At 36.4% G+C, this 27864-nt stretch overlaps 1 protein-coding gene across 2 annotated transcripts in view; it reads left to right on the plus strand.

Annotated features, from left to right (window-relative positions):
• Window positions 1-21090, plus strand: part of GFPT1 (glutamine--fructose-6-phosphate transaminase 1) — a 75935-nt gene extending 54845 nt beyond the window's left edge. Inside the window, exons 13-20 of one of the 2 annotated variants that reach the window (XM_029231753.1) lie at window positions 1470-1567; window positions 3384-3504; window positions 4146-4303; window positions 16630-16744; window positions 17004-17131; window positions 18087-18254; window positions 18938-19099; window positions 19742-21090. In XM_029231753.1, the coding sequence (XP_029087586.1) occupies window positions 1470-1567; window positions 3384-3504; window positions 4146-4303; window positions 16630-16744; window positions 17004-17131; window positions 18087-18254; window positions 18938-19099; window positions 19742-19786 (995 nt within the window). In that variant the 3' untranslated portion in view covers window positions 19787-21090. The remainder of the gene's footprint in view (window positions 1-1469; window positions 1568-3383; window positions 3505-4145; window positions 4304-16629; window positions 16745-17003; window positions 17132-18086; window positions 18255-18937; window positions 19100-19741) is intronic. The other variant, XM_029231752.1, reaches the window with a different exon arrangement.
• Window positions 21091-27864: the final 6774 nt, after the last annotated feature.

The raw sequence follows: 27864 nt of genomic DNA on the forward strand, positions 1-27864 counted from the left end.
GGCTCACGGGCCCAGCCGCTCCGCGGCATGTGGGATCTTCCGGGACCGGGGCACGAACCCGTGTCCCCTGCATCGGCAGGCGGACTCTCAACCACTGCGCCACCAGGGAAGCCCCCATAACTAGTTTCTTAAAATAGAGAAATATAATCGTATTGAAATGTAAAAGGAAGAACGTAAATTATTCAAAAATATAAAAAGCAAAACATATACCTTGGTTCCGTTTTGTAACTAGTTAAGGTAGAAGAAAAGAGTGGAGGAGATAAAGAGCAGGGGCAGAGTAGACGGACCGACGGTGGGTCAGATGGAGAAGGATGCTGCCCATGGGCATACTCATTGTTCTCATCAGCCAGACGCTGAACTGCCTGGTAGCCACACAGTGCCTTGGACAGTATATTCACTTGGTAGGTGCTCAGTATATTAGTTGAATAATTGAATGAATGTTGGATGAAAATTTCTCACAGGTAGAAAACTAGCCATGTTTAGAAGGACCCATAGACAAGGCACCCTTAGCAGAACACATACATGGCTATAGAGACAGAAAGAGGACAGACTCATTGGAGGGTTTTGTGATCAGATTTATGCTTTTAAAGAATCCCTCTAAAAGATCATTCTTGCTGTGTGTGGAGAACAGGCTCTAGGAGGTAGAGAATAGAAGTTAGGAGAGTACGGCTCTTGTCCAGGGGAGGGATGTTGGACTTGGCTGATGATGTTAGAGGTACAGTTTGAAGGTGGGGCTCACAGGACTTGCTTGTGCAGTCGCTGTTGAGCAGCCGAGGATGGATGACCCTGCCTTTAGGTGAATGGGGTGGCATTGACTGAGATGGGAAAGACTGGGAGGAGAGTGGTTTATATTGTGTTCAGAGCACTATCCTGGGCATGTAATGGAGATGAGCACAACTAAGACAATTTTTTTCCCAAGCAGGCTTACTGAGATATAATTAGGTATAATAAAATTGACTGTTCTTAATGTATAATTCAGCGAGTTTTGACCAACTTCCACAACATGGTCATAATCCTAAACAACCTGTACAACAATCAAGAGTTAGCACAGATCCTTCACCGGAAAAATTTCCCCAAGCCCCTTTGTAGTCAGCCCTTTGCCCACCTCCAGCCGCCAGCATCTACTGATCTATTGTCCGTGTCCCTGTAGTTCTGCCTTTAAGATACCTTTTAATCTGAAGAGAGGAATGTAAAAATGACCAAACAAGGTAGGATGTGGTAGATACTGTAGTTGTGTAGGCGTGTCAGGGGGTGAGGAAGGTTAATTACAAGTTGGGGGTGGCCAGTTAAGTTCGGACTTACTTAGTTTACATTTCAAAACGAGAGAGAACTGTGCTTCCTAAGAGGAATATGAATGCTTTAAAACAGCAGTGTTGTTTCCCAGATTGGCATTGGCCACTCATGAAAAGCGATTACCTGTTTCATATGGTTCTTTCCTAAATAATTATATCCACAAACTTTTATTTCAGTGAATTTGGGCGGTTTGAAGGATCACATTAAGGAGATCCAGAGGTGTCGGCGTTTGATTCTTATCGCTTGTGGAACAAGTTATCATGCTGGTGTAGCAGTAAGTGGCTTCTTAAAATTTCAATTGTGTCATTTTGGGTATTAGAAGATATCTGCAGATAAACAGTATCTCCAGTAACACACCATGTAAAACTATTTTTTGTTAAAACATCGTGTTTTGTTTTCATGTTGTGATGGCAAAAATCAAGAAGGTTGGGGAGAGAAATTTTAATAGCTACTTGGAATTATTTATCAATGGATCATCTGCTTTAGAAAGGTCCTTAGATATACAGGTAGACTGCCTGCAACTAACTTCATGAAAGGCAAAGTGTGGAAAATTCTTATGCCATCCTGGCCTTGCAGTCCACAGCACATGCCTACTTCTGTTAGAGCCATCACTGGGTTTTGTGTATCATTGTTCACTTGCCCCAGACAGATGGCTGTGTGAACCTCAACAGGATTTTACTAGGTAGGCACATTTCTGCAAAGAAAGGAAGTCTTCTTTTTGATAGACTTTGTTCTTTAAATTGTTATTTTGGAAGCTGAAATTCTGTATCAAAGATGTGTGTTGGTTGTCAATATAGAAGCCTAGGAATTTAACAGTCTTTTAGTCCAATAAATCAGATCCACATGTAGTTTCCCTTATAAAGAGACAGGTTATGTGCTGTTGATGTCAACTCCTGTAAGTACAGAAAACCCTTACACACTCAGTTTCTACTTTTAGGATTGATTTCCAAAATTCATGACAGTAATTTTTTTATTTGCTGGGGCAAAAATATTAATTATCTACACTCGTGGGAGCCATTCATTTGACGAGTGAGTGAAACTAGCTGGTCACTCAACCCTTGCATCTCAATAGGCTTTCTTCTTCTCTAAAGCACCCCCTTCTCCCTCCCCTCCCCACCCCCCACCCCAAATTACATGGTCCTAAAAAGGAAAATCTGTGCAATTTTGAAGGGAGGAGTTGTTAGAAAGTGATTGTTTTGAGCACTGGAAAAAAAAAAGAATGAATTAAAGACATTAGTGTAAATTAAGGGATTGCCTAATTTAGTGGTGGCTTAGATCTATTATTGAATGAGCCCTCTATTCAGAAATACAAAGTTTGATTAAATGTTTCATCCAATGCTAAGCCTGAATTGTGGGGCATAAATTATATATATGCTGTGTTAGAATTCTCTAATTTGAGAAGATGGAAGGGTTTTGTTTTGTTTTGGGTTTTCTGGTGGATGCTGAGACTACTGTAGTTAACAAACAAATATTAGAAATCCTGTGTGGTTTAGCATACAAAATAGTGTCCTTGAATTATTTCTAGCTAGGTTATCTACCCCCTACTCCACCCTCCATTCTACAGAGTTTGAAAGTAGTGAGCTTTCTTAAACAAGATTTTTTAAGTGTATTGGCTTTTTTTGAGAAACAGCATTCTTTATGCATACATAGTATTTCTGAAATGTTTAAGTTTTCATTCAGTGTTTATTGATATATCTGTTATTATCTCATTTGAAATTCTCAGTGATTTGGTATTATTTGAATTGTCATTTAAAGACTAGGAATTGGGAAGTTAGAGTTAATATACAAGCTAACTCAGAACAGTGCTTTTTCCACTTCTCAGAACATTTTATACATGCATTTATTTATACATGCATTGATAATTGTCTAAAGAGACTTGTGCTAAAATATTAACAGTGCTTATCTCCTGGGTGGTGGGATTTTGGTTATTTTTTTATGCTTTAATTTCTGTTGTTTGTATTTTCTAACATTGCATTATGTATCATTTTTATAATCAGAAAAAGTGAAAACTATACATTGAGTCTGAGGAAGTCCAGTGAAAAAGAGTATTTGATGTAAAGTTGTATGACCAAGTCATCTTTTCTCTGCAGACACGTCAAGTTCTTGAAGAGCTGACTGAGTTGCCTGTTATGGTGGAGCTAGCCAGTGATTTCCTGGATAGAAACACCCCAGTTTTTCGAGATGATGTTTGCTTTTTCATTAGTCAGTCAGGTATGCTAATTTTAAAGACTTAAAGAAAAGGAAAGTCATTCTTTCAAACAACTATAGCATATGTTGGCAAAACTGATATTTAAAGATAAACTGGTTATTGCAGATAACTTGACAAATATAGGTTTATTTTGATGTTATGGAATTCTTAATGAGTTAGTAAAATCAACACATTTTACACTCAGAAGAGCTGAATTTTTAAAGACAAAGAAGGAAAGACGATCCTAAGAAGTCGGATCCTATTATTAAAAGTTCTACAAATTTATTCTTTTAAGTACATGTTTTAAATTTTATTTAAAACAAATGAGGGGAAAAGGGAGGGAGCTATGAATTGGGAATTTGGGATTAACAGATACACACTACTATATATAAAATAAACAACAAGGACCTACTGTATAGCACAGGGAACTATACTCAGTATCTTGTAATAACGTGTAATGGAAAAGAATCTGAAAAAAATATATATGTATAACTGAATCACTTTGATGTACAACTGAAACACTGTAAATCAACTATACTTCAGTTAAAAAATAATAATAAAACAAATGATATTGTTGAAAGAGTAGTCAGTTTTCTCTTTTGCATCTAAAAAACAGCATATGTTGACTGCTCTGTGTGTTACTTTTGCCTTCCTTTTTACCCAGGCGAGACAGCAGATACCCTGATGGGTCTTCGGTACTGCAAGGAGAGAGGAGCTTTAACTGTCGGGATCACAAACACGGTTGGCAGTTCCATATCAAGAGAGACAGACTGTGGAGTTCACATCAATGCTGGGCCCGAGATCGGGGTGGCCAGCACAAAGGTAAGTTCTTGACTTAGTTCTCATGTGATTATTTACATAATCATAGTGTTGGTGAAACAGACTAATCTGTATCTTATATTTCATTTCTTAGCACTTATAGAACTCATATTGTTTACTAATTGTAATTATCGTAAGCCTTAAGCTTCAGTAATAGTTAAAACACTTGTTGTCCCCCTTCCTCACACTCATCTTAAGAGTTTAAAAGGGACAAGCGTATATAATGTAAAGTTCATTTTGCAAACGTCTCTTCTGACTCTCCGCATTCAACACTTATATTCCTCCTGCTGTGTGGGGTGGGATATGTGGTAAGTATAATGCCCCCTCTTAATTAAGTATAGTCGGGAATTAGAAAAATAACAAATTAGAAACACCCAGCTTAAGTCTAATAATTTTTGACATTTTTATTTACAGGTTTATACTATCCTAATAAATGTGCCAAAATATACACACTCCCTTTGAAGTTTGTAAAGAGGAGTACACTTTTGGTATAAAATTTGGCTATTTAAAAAAATAAATTGAGTATTATATGACAATATCTGTTTCCCTTTAGATATACATCTGTGGAGATTTAAAAGCACCTTCATTTTCATTTTTAAGGCCTAGTGAGACTACTTTCCTCTTTGAAATTGGGATATGCATAAATTTAGTACTAGTAATAAAAATAGGAATCTTAGAAAGTTATATAAATGCAAAAGATGTTCTCCACAAATATATTACTCTTTATAGTTTCAAAATTTCAGTTTCTTGTCTTTTTCTGCCTAAGTCTAATATTTGTTACTGATTGTTGAATAAGATGCTTAGGTTTTGGTGGGTTTGAGTTTAATCAAGGGAAGATGATGTTAACATATACAAACCACATTTGGTTCTTTTTCCATTTAAAGAACCTCATGGGGAATTTTTTTGTGGAAAAGTTATAATTATTAAGTAAAAACTCTGAGTGAGGTTTTTGTTTCTTGGTTACTTTGATATTGCTAACACTATAATTTACAGAAAACTGAAGCCTGAATTTTCTCCATGTGGTGATTAAAACATGTAAGATATTTGTGCTTGGGTTTCCATTCTCTGCCTGAATGAATAAACAGCTGCCCTCAGCAGCAGCTTGTGGATTCTTGGAACAGTGTCCAGACAGACAGCTTTGATCAGGGATTAGAATCCCAGACCCTTCATTCAAACACATTTGAAGCAAGGGCTTCAGTGTGGCATGTATGGGATGTGGGATCATACCACTGAATGGAGGCCATTGACTTATCTTTTTATTGAATCTTTCTTGATCTGTGAGCTGCCAGGGGAAATGCAGTTTTTTTGATTTCTAATTGTATCATTCATGAAAACTTACATTTTCCTCAATGTTTTATTATAATATTCAAACATACAGCAGAATTAAAAGAATTTTACATGAATACCTGTATACCCGTCACCTAGATTCTGCCATTAACCTTTTTTCTACAGCTTTATTGAGGTATGATTTTCATACCATAGTATTCACCAATTTTAAGTGTATATGGTTTTAGTAAATTTGGCTGTTTATCACCACAGTCCAATTTTAGAAGACTTAATCACCTGAAAAAGTTCCTTTGTCCCCCTTTCCAGTCAATTCCCACTCCTACCCCTCTGCCTCAGCCTCAGGCAAGTATTGCTTTCTCTTGCTATATTATTTCATTTTCTACAAATTTCTTATAAATGGAATTGTGTAATACATGTCTTCTGTATCTAGCTTCCTCCATTTAACATGACGTTTTGAGATTTTTTCATGTGTTATTTGTATCAATAGTTTTTTTTTTCTGTAAGTCCTTTTCTAAAATCTTTTTGTTTTGAAATAACTATAGATTTATAGGAAGTTGCAAAGATAGTAGAGAAGTCCATGTACTCTTTACCCAGGTTCTTCCAATGGTTACATCTTGTATAGGAAAAGAAGCATCTTTTTATAGTATATACTGTAATTCTTTAAAAAAATGGCTCCCTGAGAAATTTTAGTATTATGGCAGCTTAGTCTTAGTTTAATTTTTCTTGGATTCTAAAGTAATTTTGTTTTCCTTAACTGCCATAGACATTCTGGGCTTGGAGTTATTTAAAAGTTTGGGGGTGTTTAGTTATAGATCATTTCTGAATGGCAAGTATAAGTTTATATGTTAATGGGTGATGAAAGAAATTCTAATTGATCCTGATCCCTGGGCTCCATGATAGGGCTAGCATAAGAATTCTATAATCTTGATGATTAATTCCCAACTTTGCCTGAAAAACTGTCAAGGTTAGAGAGATATTATTAAATTTCTCAGAATGTTTGACCATAGACAATTTGATATTTCTGTAGAAATCAATGGGTATAACTGTGCAGACTCAGTAATTCTTGTATGTTATTGCAGGTGTTTAGAAGTTCACCACAGTACTGACTTTTGTTGATTTTTAAAAAAAAATAAACCAGTATAACTTTTATTTTTGGCTGAATAAAAAGTAAAACCAAGTTGAAAAGTTCAGAGTCAGCATTGTCCTGGTAAATTCTTTCAAACCTCAGTAATTCTAAATGTGAGGTGTAGCTTATTTTTTTCATAATTGGTTGCCTGGTATGTATTGATGAAATGAAAAACATGAAATTGGACATTAAGCTGAATGCAATAGAAAAAATATGTGCATTAAAGTTACTCTGTTTAATATTTGCTTTTAAAAACCAGTGCTGAGATGTTTTAAGTCCAAACAAAGAAGCATACTCTGTAGAATAACATTTTTATTTATGGGCTGGAGGAACCAGAATACTCACTATCTGATCATTTTGGATTGGAAACAGTTTAGGTATCCCAGGAGTCCAAGATATTGGGTCTCTCCCTCTGTCCTGATAGTATATTTTGTGATTAATTGGTTTATTGAAAAGTAAACTTCAGTAGAAAGAAGTAGACTGGGAAGGACTGGAACTTAGAATACAGGTATGATTGTTAGATTGGAGGCAAGGGACTGAAAATCCACTTTAGTGCTAAGGGGAAAAAAATCCCAGTCTGCCAGTGGGACACATAGGAGGACAGGGACAGGTAGCTGTGGAGGAATGTATGAGCACCTGGTAGCTGGGAGGTGCAGCAAGAGGAAACAGGGAATCTAATTTAACTATTGGGAAGGTAAGGAGCATTAGCAGACTGTGATTTTATTGTACAGGAGGCTCATTATCCACATTATGACAGGAAGATATTCACTCATGACGTGATCCCTTATCCAGAGAAGAGTAGTAGAAATTCAGCATATAATCTATAAAAAAAACCCAGGATGAATTATTAAAGTTAAAATTATTCATAGCACTGTAGCTGACAATATCACAGTAATCCTAGTGATTAATAATAAAAATGTAAATAAAACCCTCAAACGCCTGGAACATAAAAACGTTTCTTTAAATAACTTGAGTTAGAACCATATCAGAATTGCCATTTAAAAAGACTTATTAGAAAAAATAACTATAATGAACAATATGGGTAAAAATTTAGATAGTGCGGCCAGAGTGATAGAAGTAGGTTCATAGCATTAAATGCTTCAAAAAGAAAATGAACTGAGTATTGAACTCAAAAAGGTAGAAGAAGGAAACCCAATGAAGCAGAAGGAGGCAAATAATAGAGAAAAATGGATGAGTGAACAGCAAAATAGACAGCTTCAGGACCCTTATCTTGGTGGGCCTTAGCTGTTCTTCTGGAACCTTCCTAGGATTTTATCTGTATTACTGCAAAGCAAAAAAGGTGCCCTTAGAATCCTTCTCAACATAATGTTTCACTGTGACAACCAGTAGGTAAGGATTGACTCTATATGAAACGTATTTGCTATCCCTATTCTAGAAGTTCTATTCAGTTTAGTAAGAAAAATTAAAACAGCAGGAAAGGAGGAAACAAATTCTTATTTGCAATTGATATGATTGACTACCTGTAGAACTTAAGAAAATCAAGTCAGAAACTTCTTAGAACGGATAAAAATTCATGTAAGGTGCTTTATAGGGAACATATATAAAATAGAAGACAGAGTAGTGAAAATCACTGATGCTGAACAGAAAAAAGAAAAGAAGAATGAAAAGAAATGAGGACAGTTTGAGAGACCTCTGCGATAACATCAAGTGTACTAATATTCGCCGTATAGGGGTTCTAGAAGAAGAGAGAGAGAAAGGGGCAGAGAACATATCTGAAGACATAATAGCTGAAAACTTCCCTAACTTGGAAAAGAAATAGACATCCAAATCCAGGAGGCCCAGAGAGTCCCATACAGGACTTACCCAAAGAGGAAAACACCAAGACACATTGCGATTAAAATGACAAAAATTAAAGAGAAAGAGAGACTGTTAAAAGCATCAAGGGAAAAGCAAGAGATAACATACAAGGGAACTCCCATAAGGCTGTCAGCTGACCTTTAGCAGAAACCCTGCAGGCCAGAAGGGAGTGGCATGTTTTATTTAAAGCAATGAAAGGGAAAAACCTACACCCAAGAATACTCTAACCCAGGGGTCCCCAACGCCTGGGCTGTGGAATGGTGCTGGGCTGTGGAATGGTGCCAGTCCATGGCCTGTTAGGAACCGGGCCACACAGCAGGAGGTGAGTGGCGGGCAAGTGAGCGAAGATTCATCTGCTGTTCCCATTGCTCCCCATCACTCACATTACTGCCTGAACCATCCCCCCCATCACTTGCATTACCTCCTGAACCCTCCCATCCCCCCACCCCCCCACCCCCGACCGTGGAAAAATTGTCTTCCACGAAACCGGTCCCTGGTGCCAAAAAGGTTGGGGACTGCTGCTCTAACCAACAAGGCTCTTGTTCAGATTTGATGGAGAGATCAAGAGCTTTACAGACAAGCAAAGGCTAAAAGAGTTCAGCACCACCAAACCAGCTCTACAAGAAATGTTCAGGAAATTCCTCTAAGCGAAAAAGAAATGGCTGCAACTAGAAACATGAAAATTATGAAATGAAAAAGCTCATCAATAAAGGCAAACATACAGTAAAAGTAGGAAGTCATCCACCCACAAAGCTAGTAGAAAGGTTAAAGACAAAGCAGTAAAATCATATATGTCCACAATAAGCAGTTAAGGGATGCACAATACAGTTAAATGTAAAATATATCAAAAACGGTAATCATGAGAGGAGGAGAGTACAAATGCAGGGTTGTTAACATGCATTTGAAATTAAGAGACCAGCAACTTAAAACAATCACACACACATACATATACATATTGCTATATAAAAACTTCGTGGTAACCACAAACCAAAAATCTATAATAGATATAAACCAAAAAAAGCAAAAGGAATCCAAACAACACTAAAGATAGTCGTCAAATCACAAGAGAACAAAATAAGAAAAAAGGAAAAAAAAAAAAAAAAGACCTACAAAACAACCCCCAAACAAGTAATAAAATGGCAATAACATACATATCATTAATTACCTTAGATGTAAATGGACTCAGTGCTCTAATCAAAAGAGAGAGTGGCTGAATGGATACAAAAACAAGACCCATATATATGCTGCCTATAAGAGACTCACTTCAGATCTAAAGACACACACAGACTGAAAATGAGGGAATGAGAAAAGGAATTCCATGCAAATGGAAATCAAAAGAAAGCTGGGGTAACAATACTTATATCAGACAAGATAGATTTTAAAGACTGTTACAAGAGACAAAGGAGGACACTACATAATGATCAAGGGATTAGTCCAAGAAGAAGATTAAACGATTGTAAATATATATGTACCCAGCATTGGAGCACCTAAATACATAAAGCAAATACTAACGGACATAAAGGGAGAAATCAACAGTAACACAATAGTAGTAGGGGACTTTAACACCCCACTTACATCAGTGGACCAGTCATCCAGACAGAAAATCAACAAGGAAACACTGGCCTTAAATGACACATTACACCAGAGGGACATAATTGATATGTGTAGAGCATTCCATCCCAAAGCAGCGGAGTACACGTTCTTTTTATGTGCACATGGTACATTCTCCAGGATAGATCACATGCTAGGCCACAAAACAAGACTTGGTAAATTTAGGAAAATTAAAATCGTATCAAGGGACCTCCCTGGTGACGCAGTGGTTAAGGATCTCCCTGCCAATGCAGGGGACACGGGTTCGATCCCTGGTCCGGGAAGATCCCACATGCTGTGGAGCAACTAAGTCCGTGTGCCACAACTACTGAGCCTGTGCTCTAGAGCGTGCAAGCCACACCTACTGAGCCCACGTGCCTAGAGTCCGTGCTCTACAACAAGCGAAGCCACCACAATGAGAAGCCTGCGCACCGCAGCGAAGAGTAGACCCCGCAACTAGAGTAAGCCTGCACGCAGCAGCGAAGACCCAACGCAACCAAAAATAAATTAAAAAAGAAATTAAATTCATATCAAGCATCTTTTCTGACCACTATGCTATAAGACTAGAAGTCAACTACAAGGAAAAAACTACAAAAAACACAAATGAGGAGGCTAAACAACATGGTACTAAACAACCAGTGGATCACTGAAGAAATCAAAGAGGAAATGAAAAAATACCTAGAGAAAAATGCAAACAAAAACATGATGATCCGAAACCTTTGGGACGCAGAAAAAGCAGTTCTAAGTGGGAAGTTTATGGTGATACCTCAGGTATAAGGTATTCCTCAGAATACCTAAGGAAATAAGAAAAAATCTCATATAAACAACCTAACCTTACACCTAAACAAACTGGAGAAAGAAAAAGCCCAAAGTTAGTAGAAGGAAAGAAAGCATAAAGATCAGAGAAGAAATAAAATAGAGACTAAAAAAATAATAGAAGAGATCAATGAAACTAAAAACTGGTTCTTTGAAAAGATAAACAAAATTGATAAACCTTTAACCAGACTCATCAAGAAAAAAAGGGAGAGGGCACAAATCAGTAAAATCAGAAATGAAAAAGGAGAAGTTACAACCAACATTACAGAAATACAGAAGATCGTAAGAGACTACTACAGACAACTATATGCCAATAAAATGGACAACCTAGAAGAAATGGACAGATTCTTTGAAGATGTATAATCTCCCAAGACTGAGCCAGGAAGAAATAGGAAATTTGGATAGACCAATTATCAGTAATGAAATTGAACCAGTAATTTTAAAATTCCAAGTAAACAAAAGTCTAGGACCAGTGGCTTCACAGGTGAATTCTACCAAACATTTAGAAAAGAGTTAACACCTATCCTTGTCAAAATATTCCAAAAAATTGCAGAGGAAGGAACACTCTCAAACTCATTCTGTTAGGCTGACATCACCCTGATACCAAAACCACACAAAGATATCACAAAGAGAAAACTACAGGCCAGTATCACTGAAAAACATAGATGCAGAAATCTTCAACAAAATATTAGCAAACCAAACTCAATGATACATTAAAAGGATCATACACCAGGATCAAGTGGGATTTATCCCAGGGATGCAAGAGTTTTTCAGTATCCAGAAGTCAGTCATTGTGATACACCACATTAACAAATTGAAGAATAAAAACCACGTGATCATCTCAATAGATGCAGAAAAAGCTTTTGGCAAAATTCAACATCCATTTATGATAAAAGCTCTCTAGAAAGTGGGCATAGAGAGAACCTACCTCAACATAATAAAGGTCATATTATGACAAACCCACAGCTAACATCATACTTGGTGAAAATCTGAGAACATTTCCTCTAAGATCAAGAACAAGACAAGGATGCCCGCTGTCAACACTTTTATTCAACATAGTATTGAAGTTCTAGCCACAGCAATCAGACAAGAGAAGGAAGTAAAAGGACTATAAATTGGAAAGAAAGAACTAAAACTGTCACTGTTTTTGCAGATGACGTGATACTATACACAGAAAATCCTAAAGACGCCACCAGAAAGCTACTAGAGCTTTATAGTGAATTCGGTAAAGTTGCAGGAAACAAAATTAATATACAGAAACCTGTTGCATTTCTATACACTAACAATGAACTATCAGAAAGAGAAATTAAGGAAATAATTCCATTTACCATCGCTTCAAAAAGAATAAGATGCCTAGGGATAAATATACCTAAGGAGTTACAAGACCTGTACTTTGAAAACTATAAGACACTGATGAAAGAAATTGAAGACAACGCAGATAGAAACATACTGTATTCTTGGGTTGGAAGAATTAATATTGTTAAATGAACATACTATCCAAGGCAATCTACAGATTCAGTGTAATCCCTATCAAAATACCAATGCCATTTTTACAGAGCTAGAGCAAGTAATTTTAAAATCTGTATGGAAACACAAAAGGACTCCAATATCCAAAATAATCTTGAGAAAGAAGAACAGAGGTGGAGGAATCGTGCTCCCTGACTTCAGACTGTACTACAAAGCTATAGTAGTCAAAACAGTATGGTGGTGGTACAAAAACATACACATAGAATAATGGAACAGAATAGAGAGCCAAGAAATAAACCCATGCACTTATGTTCAATTAATCTATGACAAAGGAAGCAAGAATATACAGTGGAGAAAAGTCAATCTCTTCAATAAGTGGTACTGGGAAAACTGGACAGCTACATGTAAAAGAATGAATTAGAACGTTCTCTGACACCACGTATAAAACTACACTCAAAGTGGATTAAAGACTTAAATGTAAGACTGGAAATCATAAAACTTCTAGAAACAAACATAGGCAGAATACTCTTTGACCTAAATCGCCACACTATATTTTTGGATCCTTCTCCTAGAGTAATGGAAACAAAAGCAAAAATAAACAAATTGGACCTAATTAAACTTAAAAGCTTTTGCACAGCAAAGGAAACCATCAGCAAGACAAAAAGACAACCTACTGAATGGGAAAAATATTTGCAAATGATATGACCAATAAGGGGTTAATATTTAAAATATATAAACAACTCATACAACTCAACATCAAATAAACAACTGAAGACCTGAATGCAAAATTGGCCGAAGACCCAAGTAGACATTTCTCTAAAGAGTACATGTAGATGGCCAGCAAGCACATGAAAAGATGCTCAACATCGCTAATCATCAGAAAAATGCAAATCAAAACCACAACGAGATACCACCTCACACTTATCAGAATGGCTATCACGAAAAAGAACACAAATAACAAATGTTGACAAGGATACGGAGAAAAGAGAACTCTCATACGCTTTTGGTGGGAATGTAAATTGATACAGCCACTGTGGAAAACAGTATGGAGAATCTTCAAAAAACTAGAAATAGAATTATCATATGATCCAGCAATTTCAGTTCTCAGTATATATCTGAAGAAAATAAAAACACTAATTTGAAAAGATACATGCACCCCAATGTTCATAGCAGCATTATTTACAATTGCCATGATATGGAAGCAACCTAAGTGTCTACCAACAGATGACTGGATAAAGAAGATGTGGTATTTATATATAATATCACACAATGGGCTACTACTCAGCCATAAAAAAATAATGAAGTTTTGCCATTTGCAGCAACAGGGATGGACCTGGAGGGCACTATGCTGAGTGAAATAAGTCAGGCAGAGAGAGACAAATACTGTATGATGTCACTTACATGTAGAATCTAAAAAATACAACAAACTAGTGACTATAACAGAAAAGAAACAGAGTCACAGGTACAGAGAACAAACTAGTGGTTACCAGTGGGGAGAGGGAAGAGGGGTGTGGCAGTAGTATAGGGGGAGAGGATGAAGAGGTACAAACTATTATGTGTAAAATATGCTACAAAGTAAAACATGGGGAATATAACCAGTATTTTATAATAACTATAAATCGACTATAACCTTTAAAAATTGTGAATCACTTTATTGTACACCTGTAAATTATATAATATTATACATCAATTATACTTAAATAAAAAATTTTTTTAAATATACAAAAAGTTTTCTCTATAAACTGACAGTGACTACTTAGAAAAGTACGGGGGTGTGTGTTTGGAGGGGGGGAATTCTATTTTTCAGTAGCTATAAAAAATACTTAAAAATAAGTCTACCAGGAAATGTGTAAGATATCCATAAATATTTGTCAAATAAATGAAAACTATATAACTCTTTAGACTTCTAAATTCCTAACAAATTTATAGAAATATGATGTTTCTGGATGGGAATATTGTTTTATAAATAAAATGACAAATCTGGGACAGAATCTATAGTCCTGCAACATAGCTCTAGTGTATCAAAGAACTTAGGCTACAGGAAATGTCTCAAACTTGACATTTGAGAGATAGGGTGGGGCGAAATGGAGGGAAAATTGTGTATTTATAAAAATAAAAACAACTTAACATCTTGCACTAAAATTAATTTCAGATGAATAAAAATGTAAAGAAAAAAGAGAAAAGGGACAATGGAAACAACAGAATTAAGAAAATTTAATAATGCTTAACTGACGTTAGGATGGAAGGACTATTTAAGCTTCAAAGCATGACATAAAGTTAAAAAATTAAAAGTTCTGTGTGAATAAACACCATTGTAAAAGGTTAACCTAAACTGGGAAAATGAATTTGAAATGTAACAATAGAGACCTTTTTAAGACCAACTGAAAAGAAAACAAACCCAAGTCAAAAAACAAGTGAAGAATAATGAAATTAACTTTCAAAAGAGAAAACATAAATGGCTAACAAATATGAAAAATAATCTTAATTTTTTGGATTCAAGATATGTATGGTGAAGTAGTCATGAGAGTACATTGTCCAGCAGTCTAATGGTAAAAATTCGTTAAAAGGGTAGTTCTCAATATTGCAAAGAATGTGGTAAAATAGGCATATCTCACATTCATATGTCGCTAACAGGAATCAAAATGGGCTTGGCAGTGAGACCGCAAGTTTTCAAATATTTACATTCTGTAGCCTCCGAAAATAAATGTCTCTTAGTTCAAATTCTCATTAATGAAAAGTTTGTTTTGAGCCTGTATGTCAGGCATTATGCTGAATGCTTTACATTTGTTTCGTTTAATTCTCATGATTATCTTGTAAGTATTATGTATCTTTAAGAGGTAGACCATCTGAGACCCAAAAGGGAAAAAACTGCTCAAGGTTATTACACACTAGTAAACAAGATAGAAAGCATTCTGTCTTGGGAAAGTGCTTGTGATGTTAAGTAAGAATAAACACATGGGCTTCCCTTGTGGCTCAGTGGTTAAGAATCCGCCTGCCAATGCAGGGGACATGGGTTTGATCCCTGGTCCAGGAAGATCCCACATGCCACGGAGCAACTAAGCCCATGCACCACAACTACTGAGCCTGCGCTCTAGAGCCTGCAAGCCACAACTACTGAGCCCGTGTGCCACAGCTACTGAGCCTGTGTGCCACAACTACTGAAGCCTGTGTGCCGCAACTACTGAAGGCTGTGCACCTAGAGCCTCTGCTCCGCAACAAGAGAAGCCACCTCAGTGAGAAGCCCGTGCACTGCAACAAAGGGTAGCCCCTGCTCGCCACAACTAAAGAAAGCCCGTGCACAGCAATGAAGACGCAACACAGCCAAAATTAAGTAAATTAATTAATTGGTTAATGGAAAAAAAAAAAAATGAACGCACTTGGGGAATCCCCTGGTGGTCCAGTGGTTAGGACTCCTTGCTCCCATTCCAGGGGGCACAGGTTTGATCCCCGGTTGGGCAACTAAGATCCTGCAAGCCATGTAGCGTGGCCAAAAATAAAATTAAATTAAAATATAAAATAGAATAAAAAAAGAATAGCACAACTTATAAAATTACACCTACTAATAATTTTCTTAACAATATAAAGGAAAAAAATAGTAAAAATCGAAAGTAATTACTCACAGTGTTATTAATAATATATTATTAATGTAATTATTCCTACTAATAAGATTGGGGCTTATTCTTATTTCTATTTACTTTTCTACAATTGAACTTTAAAAAAATTTTTAGCCAAAATTAAAAAAAAAAAAGTAGTAAGAACAGGCAACAGACAAAAGTGAAAAATCAAAGAGAAAATTTTTTAAAAATCCAACAAAACCAGTGCAAGTACATTAAGGAGAGGCTTTTAAACCCTTATTTTTGATTTACATTCAAAGCTTATTTGGTTATGCACATACAGATTTACTCTCTACTTACCTTCCTTTGGTTCATTTCTCTTCCTTTCTTGAGGGTACTGTATTAGGGATTTCATAAGCATCCACTGCATTATAAGGAACTTATATTTGGTATTTGGAAATAAAGGTTAAGTTATTTGCTCAAATTCGGAAAAGGAGAACAGTGGTAGATTTCCTAAATACTGGTTTACTTTGCTGCTACTAATGCTGTTTTTAAAAAAATATGCACTTAAACCAGTGGGAATTTTTTTATTTTCATCTTTTTAAATTAAAAATTCCAGCTTCTTAAAATACAACTGCAACTAATTCTTCTGCTTTTTTGTGGTATTTCAGGCATACACAAGCCAGTTTGTATCCCTTGTGATGTTTGCTCTTATGATGTGTGATGACAGGATCTCCATGCAAGAGAGACGCAAAGAGATCATGCTTGGATTGAAGCGGCTGCCTGGTATGAAGATACTCACACACTCTACTTGTTGTCTAAGGGAGTGGGAAATAAATGGGTGAAGCTGTGGCTTGTACCTATTTAGTCAGCAAGATCTTTTTACTTTACACCTGTGCGTTTAAAAACCCCACAGTGATAGCACAGAAGATTAGAAACGTTGGTCTTTTATCGGTTGCTACCCATATGTTGTTATTATTATTATTATACTGGTTTAGTTTATTGTCCTCTTTTCATAGATTTTGCTAATATTACTTCTCAACAGATTTAATTAAGGAAGTTTTGAGCATGGATGATGAAATTCAGAAACTGGCAACAGAACTTTATCACCAGAAGTCAGTCTTGATAATGGGACGTGGCTATCATTATGCTACTTGTCTTGAAGGGGCCCTAGTAAGTCTTCTCACTTACAATTTCAGAATGTTGACTTATGGACCTGGCACATAGCCATACTTTTACTTATTTATTTATTTTTTAAAATTTATTTATTTATTTATTTTTGGCTGCATTGGGTCCTCATTGCTGCACGCGGGCTTTCTCTAGCTGCGGCAAGCGGGGGCTACTCTTCGTTGTGGTGCATGGGCTTCTCATGGCGGTGGCTTCTCTTGTTGCAGAGCATGGGCTCTAGGATGCGCGGGCTTCAGTAGTTGTGGCACACTGCTTCCGTAGTTGTGGCATGCGAGCTCTACAGCACAGGCTCAGTAGTTGTGGCACACGGGCTTAGTTGCTCCACGGCATGTGGGATCTTCCTGGACCAGGGCTCGAACCCGTGTCCCCTGCATTGGCGGGCGGATTCTTAACCACTGCACCACCAGGGAAGTCCCAGTCATACTTTTAGACTGAATGAAATAGGTGGAAGTTTTACAAAAGTGCCTTTATATTTATGCATTCTGATTTGTTTACCTTGAGGTATAACAAAGTATAACAGAATACTTAATTCAAAAGTGAAAATCAAGAAGAGTACATTTTAGCATGATACCGTGGGTTTAGCAAGGAACTTGGGTTATTTTTTTGTCCAAATATGAATAAAATAAATATTAAGTTCTCTAGGTGTGAGATTTAATTGAGGTCAAATGTGAAGCAATTGGGAGATCAGTTACAAAGAAATATGAGTACATTCATGATAGTCTAAACTCTTCAAAAAGTCCTTGTGGACTTCCAAATAGTTGTTGACATTATATTTAGAAATAACAATCAGTTAACCTGTTAACTATATTTGCACATCAGTGATCCTTTAATACTTTTGGATAAATAGACAGGGACTTCAGACATCAGATGTCTTGTGTAATATTTAAAGAATGGGTTTTTGAAAAACAGACTGAAGACTAATCTAGTTTCTTCCTATTAGAAAATCAAAGAAATCACTTACATGCACTCTGAAGGTATCCTTGCTGGTGAGTTGAAACACGGCCCTCTAGCTTTGGTGGATAAGTTGATGCCTGTCATCATGATCATCATGAGAGATCACACCTATGCCAAGTGTCAGAATGCTCTTCAGCAGGTGGTTGCTAGGCAGGTAAGTCAGGAGCTGCTGTGAGGACACCTTGGGGGGTTAAGAGTTGGGTCACTAAAGCTTATTTGAATTTTATGACATTTAAAGTGATAGACCAGTACCCATCAGGTGGCTTACAAAACATGCTTAGGTTTGCATGTGAGTAATCTGAGGTACTCAAGAGTTTTGACAGGACCTAGCTCATAGTTCTCATAATACCAGAACCAAGATCAAAAATGAGGTCTTGGTCTCCAAGTCCTGTCTTCTTCAATTAGTGTATGCTGTTCTCTTTTAATTTAATATTCTTAAATGTGTATTTCAGGAGGAACTAGATTTTACATTAATATTACTGGTGCTGTGCTTAATTGAGTTTTCTTCAGATCATTTGGCTTTGTATGTACATTTCCAAAGATGTTAATCTCTAGTCACAATGTAGTGGTTACAGACTTGGGCTTTGAAGGCAGGTAGTCCTAGAATTAAGTACCAGGCCTGGTATTTCTTAGTTGTGTGAGTTTGAGAAAGCACTGAATCTTACAAAGCTTCTGTTTCCTTGACTGTGAGTGAGACTTACCACATGGGGTTGTGAGTTTAAATGAGCCTATGTCAGTGAGGCCACGTGTGGATCGTGCAGTGCAAAATTTGCATGCTCATGTGTTACAGCCCTGCTTTTGCTTAACCAGTGATTGCGAGTGTGATTTCTTTCCCAGGGACGGCCAGTGGTGATCTGTGATAAGGAAGACACTGAGACCATTAAGAACACAAAAAGAACAATCAAGGTGCCACACTCAGTGGACTGCCTGCAGGGCATTCTCAGCGTGATCCCCTTACAGTTGCTGGCCTTCCACCTGGCTGTGCTGAGAGGCTATGATGTAAGTGGTGGACCGCTTTGGTCTGGCTTTTCACCCTGGTACATTTTGATAGTTTCCTTCTAAATTTTTAGCAATAGAATTTGAGAATTCCCTCATACATATCTCTGTCACTTGTTATATTTCCATGGCCCAATTTGTAGGTTACATCCTAACATTTTCATACCCATGGACTTGAAGGAAACTTGGACGTTACCTCCATGACTGGAGATTACCTGTTGTTTTCTTTCTGTGTTTCTTAATGAGGTAGCTGTTGGAAATCCTTTATTTGGGACTTTCTCACACACTGTAGGACTCTCAGCATTCCTGGTCCCTCATTCATTGTGACAACCAAAGTGACAATCAAAACATCTGCTCTTATACGTTTCTAGTGTCCCCTGAGAGGGATGCCACCTCATAGAGGACCACAGGAGTGTTTCATGTGCCGAACTGGCTCCTTTGGAATTCTTCTTCCTGATTTCAAGTCTTTTAAAGATATATTACTATACTTTCTAATCTAATTCTTTGTAGTCTATAGTAAAGATGGTTAATGAACATGTTTTCTGTTTTATGTTTCTTATAATCAAAAATAATTTGCTTATAGCTATCCCCCCCCCCAATATCTGTATAATCTCTCAAAAATTGCTGGGTTTTTTTTTTTTGCAGGTTGATTTCCCGCGGAATCTAGCCAAATCTGTAACCGTAGAATAAGGAACATCTGAAACTGGGCAATTAAGCAACACAAGACACCTTTTGTATTTAAAACCTTGATTTAAAGTATCACCCCCTAAGCCTTTTCTAGTAAATCCTTATTTATATATCAGTTATAATTATTCCATTCAGTTTGTGATTTTTGTGAAATTACCTCATATTTTCCCAGTAATTTGTGAGGGAGTTTGAATAATGGAATCTATATTGGTATTGGTGTCAGAAAGAGATTTAGCTCTCATTTTCATTAAAGGATGCTGCGTGTTGGATTTCCGGGCCCTCCACTTCAATCTGAGAGGCGGCCAGTGAAAGAGTAGTGCATTTAATTGGAATATTTAAAGCCAACAGCAATGTACTCGGACATTTAACTCAGTTATAGAGAGAAGATGCTGTGATTTATTTGGAAATTTGTTTGTTATTTTGTTTTTAAATCAAACCGTAAATCTTAAAAACTGAAAACTTTTCTTTGTGGGATTTCTAAGTTGTTAACCTTAGTCTCTCAAACTTATTGCCTGTTATCTGTATGTCAAGGTATCTTAGGAAGATAAATAGTATAGTAGTGTGTTGGTTTTCTCCAGCCCTTGATAGAAAATACTTGCACAATTTCATAGCACAAACTTTAAATTTGAGCTGCTTTGTACAATTGACAATATGATTTTAAGTTTGAAGATGGGATACATACATGTTGTATATCCTACTCCTTGCTTTTTCATCTCCTGAAAGTGGTTTTTAATTTACTCGTATCTGTAGTTTTTTTTTTAAAATTACTGCTGAATGACATTTTATCTTATTCTTTGAAATCACCACACAGAGTTGCTATCAAATGTCTCAATACCAATATATTCAGAATTCTCTTCAACTTTGTCCCAGAGAAGAATTACCTGCAGTTAATTTTAACTTCTCTCACTGCCTTGTTGCATCAAACTAGTAGTACCTTTGTGCCAATTTGGAAGCTCCTTGCAGTTGTTTGGAAGATTTACAAGTCTTTTGACTAATCATTTGACTCTAAATGTATACGATGGGCTAGAATTAGAAAAAGCTATATGCTTTATACTGATATTAATGAAGGATTATATAAAATTTAGTATTACTTTCTAGGAAGTTTTCTCTGTATATTCTGTTCTACCCCTGAAAAATATTTAGGAATGAAGAAGATATAAATAATACTGAGGTGCCTTCAGCTGGCTAGTGTCAGAAATGGAAACTTACAATTTAGATTAAAAAATTTAAAGTAGAATATTAGCTTGACACCCAAAAAGTTGTAATAATTTCTTCACGGAGCTTTTTTGGCCACATCTTGGGCGTTACAGGATAGTGTGTTTATGTTTTGGTTAAGTCCTTCTCTTTCAGAAGTTTTCACTTTTAAATTGTGAAGGTAAGATATTTAGTATAATTAAGTAAGCTCAGTCTTTTCCTTTTTCTGTGTTTGAACTTCTTGATGAGGTTACGATCTTCTGGTAGCTATTGGAAGAGAAGCATAGAATTCTGCTTTGTGTTAGGGTTAGAGAAAGAATTGGCATATTTTGAGGTAATTCAGAAGGACTCTTAGATTAAGACTAGAAACCTGTTTTTAAAATGAAATAGGATTACTGTTCACATTTATATAGCTACTATAGCTATATTTATCTATTTTAGTTGTTTCTAATATTATTTTGTGTAGGCCTGCTAGTTTTAGTATGTGTGTAGTGTCATTCTTATGTTATATTAGCATTTTATGCACATGATATATATGGATTTGTAGCATTTCCAAAGTTCAAATTAGCTTTCTAAGTGAAACTGATATGTGAAATCAATCATTAATTTTCAGTCTCTGTTTCCTCTCCCTCTCTGTGTGTGCGTGTTTGGTGTGTCTGTCTATCTTTCTCTAGCTCTCAAACACACATATACACTTCAGGCTAGGGTAAGTTCTAAACCAAATCTCAAAAACCAATAGTGAGGAAAAAAAAGTGGTATTTTCCAAACAAACGTGGCTTCCATTCCCTACCCCTTCTTCTTGCTCCCTACCCTGTTTAGTGTAGTGATTTTTAGATGCTTTTATGAATTATGAACACAAAAAATACTGTAATGAGGCAAACTGCTAATAAGTGTGGATGCTCAGTTAAAACCAGTATAATACAGGATAAGAAAATCTGATTTTTCAAGAAAGATATTCTACAAAAGGAGTCCTTTCTGTAAAAATTCTTTCTTGTAGTACATTTAAAATTTAAATTCACTCATGTATAACTTAGAGTTCCTTACCGCAGGTCCTGAGCCCTTTGTAGGCCAGAGGTCATGTTAGCATCTAACACGTGGCCAAGTACATGATTGTAACTTTGGCATCAGTCAGCTTTTCTGTCTTTTTAAATCACCTATGCCATAGGAATAGATGGTAGGAGGAAAATTAATGTTAACTGTTTTTAGTTTGTTATAACTCTGTCAACACCCTATTATGGGAAAGTCACTGGGCTAGAAACTGAAAAACCCATCCTGTTTAAAGCAAAGTCCACTTGTCCCCAGACGGACTCATCACTCGTGGAGACTAGGATCATTGGAAGGCCCAGGGTGAGAGAGTAGAAAAATGAAGTTGAGCTGTTAAATGTTGTGAGTGGATTTGTTCACTTAAATCATGGTCCAAGTTTTGGTGCATATAATGTTCCTAAGAGGTGAAGTGCATTTTGTAGAGTAAGCTGTTATCACAGGCTGTAGATCCATGTGTCTGTGGAACTCTAAGGAACAGCAGTCATTAGATTCAAAGGTGAAAACAATCAAGCATCACAACTAAAAGGGAACTGACACAGTGTGATGTGCAGATGGGGCTGTTAGAGTGCTAATAAAGATTTTCTCTCTTAGGTTCTTAGGAAATTGTTTCCGAGATGACATTGTCTTATCCTTTTGAATACAGGTCTCTTGACCTGAGTTAATTATGAGGATGAGAGGAAAAGAACCCCTTTTTAGCTCCTTGGTAGTATTCCTTTGACACATTTCTATAACTCTTCAAAGAAGGAAAACCAGCTGAAATGTTTGCTGTAACAAACATATTTTAAGAAGTCCTTTGGGGTCAGTTTCCTCTCTCTCTCTTTTTTTTTTTTTTTAATTAGGATATATACTATAGCAATAAAAGGGAATGACTAATGTTAATTACTTATTGTATGCTACAACTTAAGTGATTTTTCTAAAAAGCACAATGTCGTTGAAAATGTTTATTTAAAAAGAATTCAGAGCTCACATTGAATTTGTGAAGGCCAAAGAAATTGAAGGGAATGGTAAAGAAAGATAAAGAAGTCTTATATCCACATATTTAGTAGATGTTGTATACCAGAATACCAGGTGGTGTTTTACCTGCGAAAACATATTTCAGATTACTTTCTTTGTTTTTAGCGTTAGAGCCTCAGGTTTAAAAGTTTTAACAATTAAATCATTTTTTCCCCACAATATTTAAAGATTGTTAATCTATCAGTATTTCCCTAGCTTGATGAATTTAACTGTATCTTTAGATGTGTGACATGATAACCAGTAGGAATGGTAATATTAGCTTTGAACCAATAGTATCCAGGGTTAAAATAAAAATCATAGTTAACTAGCAAAACCGTAAAGTTATGCCATATTAACTTGTGAGTCTGTAATAGCTTGATATCAATGTTATGGAATATGCCATAAATAATGGCTAACGAGAACTTTTTAGGAAATTCTCAAATTACCTTTCTTACTACACTAGTTTTCAGAATGAATATAGAAGTGATCCTATTAGCTTTTTAAAACTGTTCTGCAGTTAATTTTTAATTTTTGCTTAAATAAAACTTTCAGTATTTGTTTAAATTATATTTCTTGTGAGCTAGAAATTTCAGAATCATCCTGCCTTTGTTTCAGTTTTCTGTTCTTCAAGATGAATGTTTAGTTTACTGAGCCAGTTGGTCATTTCTTCCTCATGTCTTCTGAGTCCAGTGACTATAATTCTGAACTGTGAATAAGTTACCAAAAACTTGCTGAGAATTGCATTTTGAAGCAATTTGCCAATATTTGAAGTGTATACATGTTTGTCATTGTGTTAAAGATTGTACTGTACTAAGAATGTAGCCAATGTTTACTTTAGTTGTTGGTAAACATTTTTGATGCTAAAAGTTTATTCATTACTGTTGCTTTTAAAAAGAAGAAATATTACATAAATATATTTAAAAGTCACGTCTTCACTCCAACTTCCCAATTATTTAAAAAGGATTATTAGATAAAACAAAGGCTCTACTTTTTCTGATGTTATACTCTGTAAATATTATACTTTCTCAAGTCTTTTAGAACTTTTTGTGACACTATGTTGTTTTTAGCAAATTTACAGGGTATATGCAGTGATCAACAACTTTGTTTAAGTGAATTGATAGTTGCAAAAGAAGGCTATTTAAGATGGGTGAATAGCAAGTACAGCATATACTCCAAATCTAAAGTTTCTGTAGCATCTGGCAATCTCTTAATCATTGAACAAAGGGTCCTTTTACAGGATCCTTTTATAAACAGCAAGCTAAAATCTCTATCCCTAGTGCTTACAGCACTTGCTGTGTTTTGCAGGAGACAGAGTTATGCCAGGGTGGTTTGAATGAATAGATGTGCTGTGTTGCCTTCCCGTAGAATTGAGCCCAATCTCTCATCTCTTTTTCACTCTGTGTTGCTCTGCAGCAAAGCCCAGATCCACACCAGCATGGATCACTTTTTCCACAGGCCACATTTTTTTACATAAAGTTTAGCTTTACTCCTAGTGAAAGGTTTTCTTCAGATTCTCTTCAGTTCACTATCAGTAAGTATTTACCGAGTGCATATTAAAGGCCAAGAAATAATCTCCCTAAAAATTAAGAGGCCACTTTTCATTGAAGTGGATTTGAGGTAAAATAAGTTCTTTAATTTTTTGGGTGAAGGAAAGAAGTCCTTAAGTTTCTCCCATTCATCTGAGGTTAAATTGTTCTATCTAATTTAAAAAAACGATGTAGAAGCTTTATTAGTTTAACAAGCATCCTGGAGATAAAAAGTAATCTTGTAGGGCTTCCCTGGTGGCGCAGTGGTTGAGAGTCCGCCTGCCGATGCAGGGGACACAGGTTCGTGCCCCAGTCCGGGAAAATCCCACATGCCGCGGAGCGGCTGGGCCCGTGAGCCATGGCCACTGAGCCTGCGCGTCCGGAGCCTGTGCTCCGCAACGGGAGAGGCCACAACAGTGAGAGGCCCGCGTACCGCACACACACACACAAAAGTAATCTTGTAATAGTATACAGAGAAGTTGCCAGGCTATAGGTCATTTAACCAGCTGACCCCTCCCCAGGAAGTGTATATGTAATAAGATAAATTTATTATTCTCTTTTTGGTTAGCATGTACACAAGAGATTATTTCCAAGGTTGAAAAGACGTATTTGTGAACTTCATATTAACATGATTCATTGACTCAGAACGCCAAGGTTCACACATGTATTTCTTATAGAGAATGCTGTTATGTAGCCATATTTCCTTTTTCATATTTCAAAAAATTTTTGATATGGAATATGGATGTGTAATTGAAAATATGGAATAAAAAACAGAGCTTGTAAACAATTGGAGAAGTGCACTCTGGATAGAATTATAGTTATTTCCTTCCCATTCATTTATCAGTCTGCCTTTGTATATGTTTATATAAAATTAAAAAGACTTTATGCCTGTTAGAATGAAAGCAATTGGCATGTTTTCATATGCTCTTAATTTCTGCAGTTTAGTGACCGATTGCATTATTTCTAACAATGCGAATAAGGTACATTGTGGAACTCACAGCTATTGCACACCCAGGGGATATTTAGAGGTTAATTTTTGCCTCCATCACTTAGCTCTGTGTGCTTTGAAATGGAGATAAATATGGTGAGGTCTTAGAAGGAAAATGGCCAGAATTCCCAAAGCCTGGAATATAGGTACTCACTGAGAGTTCTAGATGCACTGTACCTAAAAGGCAAATGATCACTTGTTCTTAACTAATATATTCTTAATTTGTGAGACCCACAGGTTGATATCCGTTAGTTTTAGATTGTCGTGCAATAGCCAGGGTGCAACGGTCTAGATGTGTCAGGATCACTACAGTTTGTTTCTGCCAACGGCCCCTTTCAGGTGACACTGTTGTTGGCATTAAGAAGAGCCAGTGTGGCATCAGTCAAGGATGTTTTACTATGGCAAGTTCAATGTGAGATGGACTCGTTAGAAAGCTTTGTCTTCAAATAATGCCCCTAACTGGGATGGAAAATAGTCTGAGACGATAAAGACTTTCAGTTTCTAGGTAATCAAAATTGCATTAAATTCAGGTTTCTTTCTGTTAGACTTGAATGTATCTAGCCAGTGTGATTTATGGGGACTTTTGGTTGTTGTTGTTTTTTCCTATTTACTTTGTACATAGAGTTGTTTTGAAATATTGAGCACATTTGCTTTGAATTTTATCTCTTGCTTTCTGTTTTGTATTTGTCATTTGAATAAAATTATAAACCCAATATTGATTTTATTCTTAATTCACTTTTACTGCTGCTATGGAGAAACCTAGGAACTGTGGGAGATCTTCGTAGGATTTCTGTCTTATGTTCTTGGTTATTAACTTGGAATCATGTGTTACTGAAGTTCAAAGCATTTCTTTCTTTGAAAGAAACAAAAAATTAATTTTAAAACTTCTTCGTATAGGTAGTCTTTTTCTGTGCTTTAAGTGAAGTGGAAAAATATACTGGCCTCTGAGCGCAGAATTCACTTCACTGACACAACATTAGTAACTTAAGTACTTTGAGTTGTTTTCTTAGCAGAGACAGATTTATATCAATTTATTTGCAAATTCCTGGTTGTTCCTGTGACAGAACACAGGAATGAAGGGCAGTGACTGAGATTCCCCAAGATAGAGAAAAGTTAGCTGCCTTACAGACACATCGGTCTCTTCAATTTGACCTTCCCAAAGTGTGATGTTCTTAAGTTAATGGTTCTCGACTCCTTTGGGCTGAAGTAAGGGCAGCTCTGAGAATGTTGACAATCACCCTATCAGAAGATAGGGCTGATTTTTAATGTTATTTTTAAAATTAAAGAATCTATAATGGCTTGGCTTTTGCTCAAATAGGATGCCTCAAAATTTAATCATTATTTAAATAGATATTCTCTTCACAAAAATTTAACAGCCAAGTCTTGCTTTTCTTGTCAATCTTAACCTTGTGCTGTCCAGTGTACTGGGTACACCAGGTACACAGATCATATGAAACAGGACCCATGGACAAATGAACTCAGCGTAAACAACATATATCTCTTTGTGCCTGAGCACATGACTTTGCCATAGCAGTTGCTTAATAAAATACTTGCTGACCTAAGTTATAGTCTAAGTAGCATTTTTTTTCCCGTTATTTTTTCTTTCAGTGCCTTTACTTGCTGAGTTAGAGTTTGGTCAAGAAATTGTAAATCACTACTGGCATTTCCAGTAGGAAAGGATTTAATAGGGAGAATTGGGTTTACACAGCCATTAATTCTGGGAAATGCAGATCAGGGAGGGCACTGTGAAATCTGCCAGTGTAGGAATTGCAGCGAGCTACTGTCGGTGATTTCAGCTGTCCAAAGCATCGGGGTGGATGATTGTAAGGAAGATATTGGTGAGTCCCACATTAGCTATCTGATGCCCATTAGTCTGTTTGCAGTTGCCACTAGAGAATATTATTTTTACTTCTCTTTCCCCTTCCAAATTGTGCACAAATGGCTCTCATTGGTGAAATCTAATTGTATCTCTGTGTACAGGTATCCAGTAGAGGGGAGAATTTAGAAGGGTGAGGATAGTACAAAATATTGAGCAGATGTTGTCCATCACAGTTCACCCTTTGGAATACACAGCATCTATACTTACCTTTGTATCCATGTTTAAGTTTCCAAAGAAGAACAAAAAGAATATCATGATTCTGCCTGATACACAGCAACTATCCCTGTTGAAACAAAGATGCAGTCACCTTCCCAAGAAAAGGAGATACATTTCACGAATTTCTCTATCCATCTCTGTGTGATGTTTATTCCTCTTCCTTAAAAACAATCCCCCTTGTTATGAAAGTCTTATGTAGTCTTAAGTAGAATAATTAGAAGGAGAAGGGGGAAAAGTTGAT

The sequence above is a fragment of the Monodon monoceros genome, unplaced genomic scaffold, assembly GCF_005190385.1.
Source record: "Monodon monoceros isolate NGI ecotype Baffin Bay Population unplaced genomic scaffold, NGI_Narwhal_1 Super_Scaffold_19, whole genome shotgun sequence".
Classification (NCBI taxonomy): Eukaryota; Metazoa; Chordata; class Mammalia; order Artiodactyla; family Monodontidae; genus Monodon; species Monodon monoceros.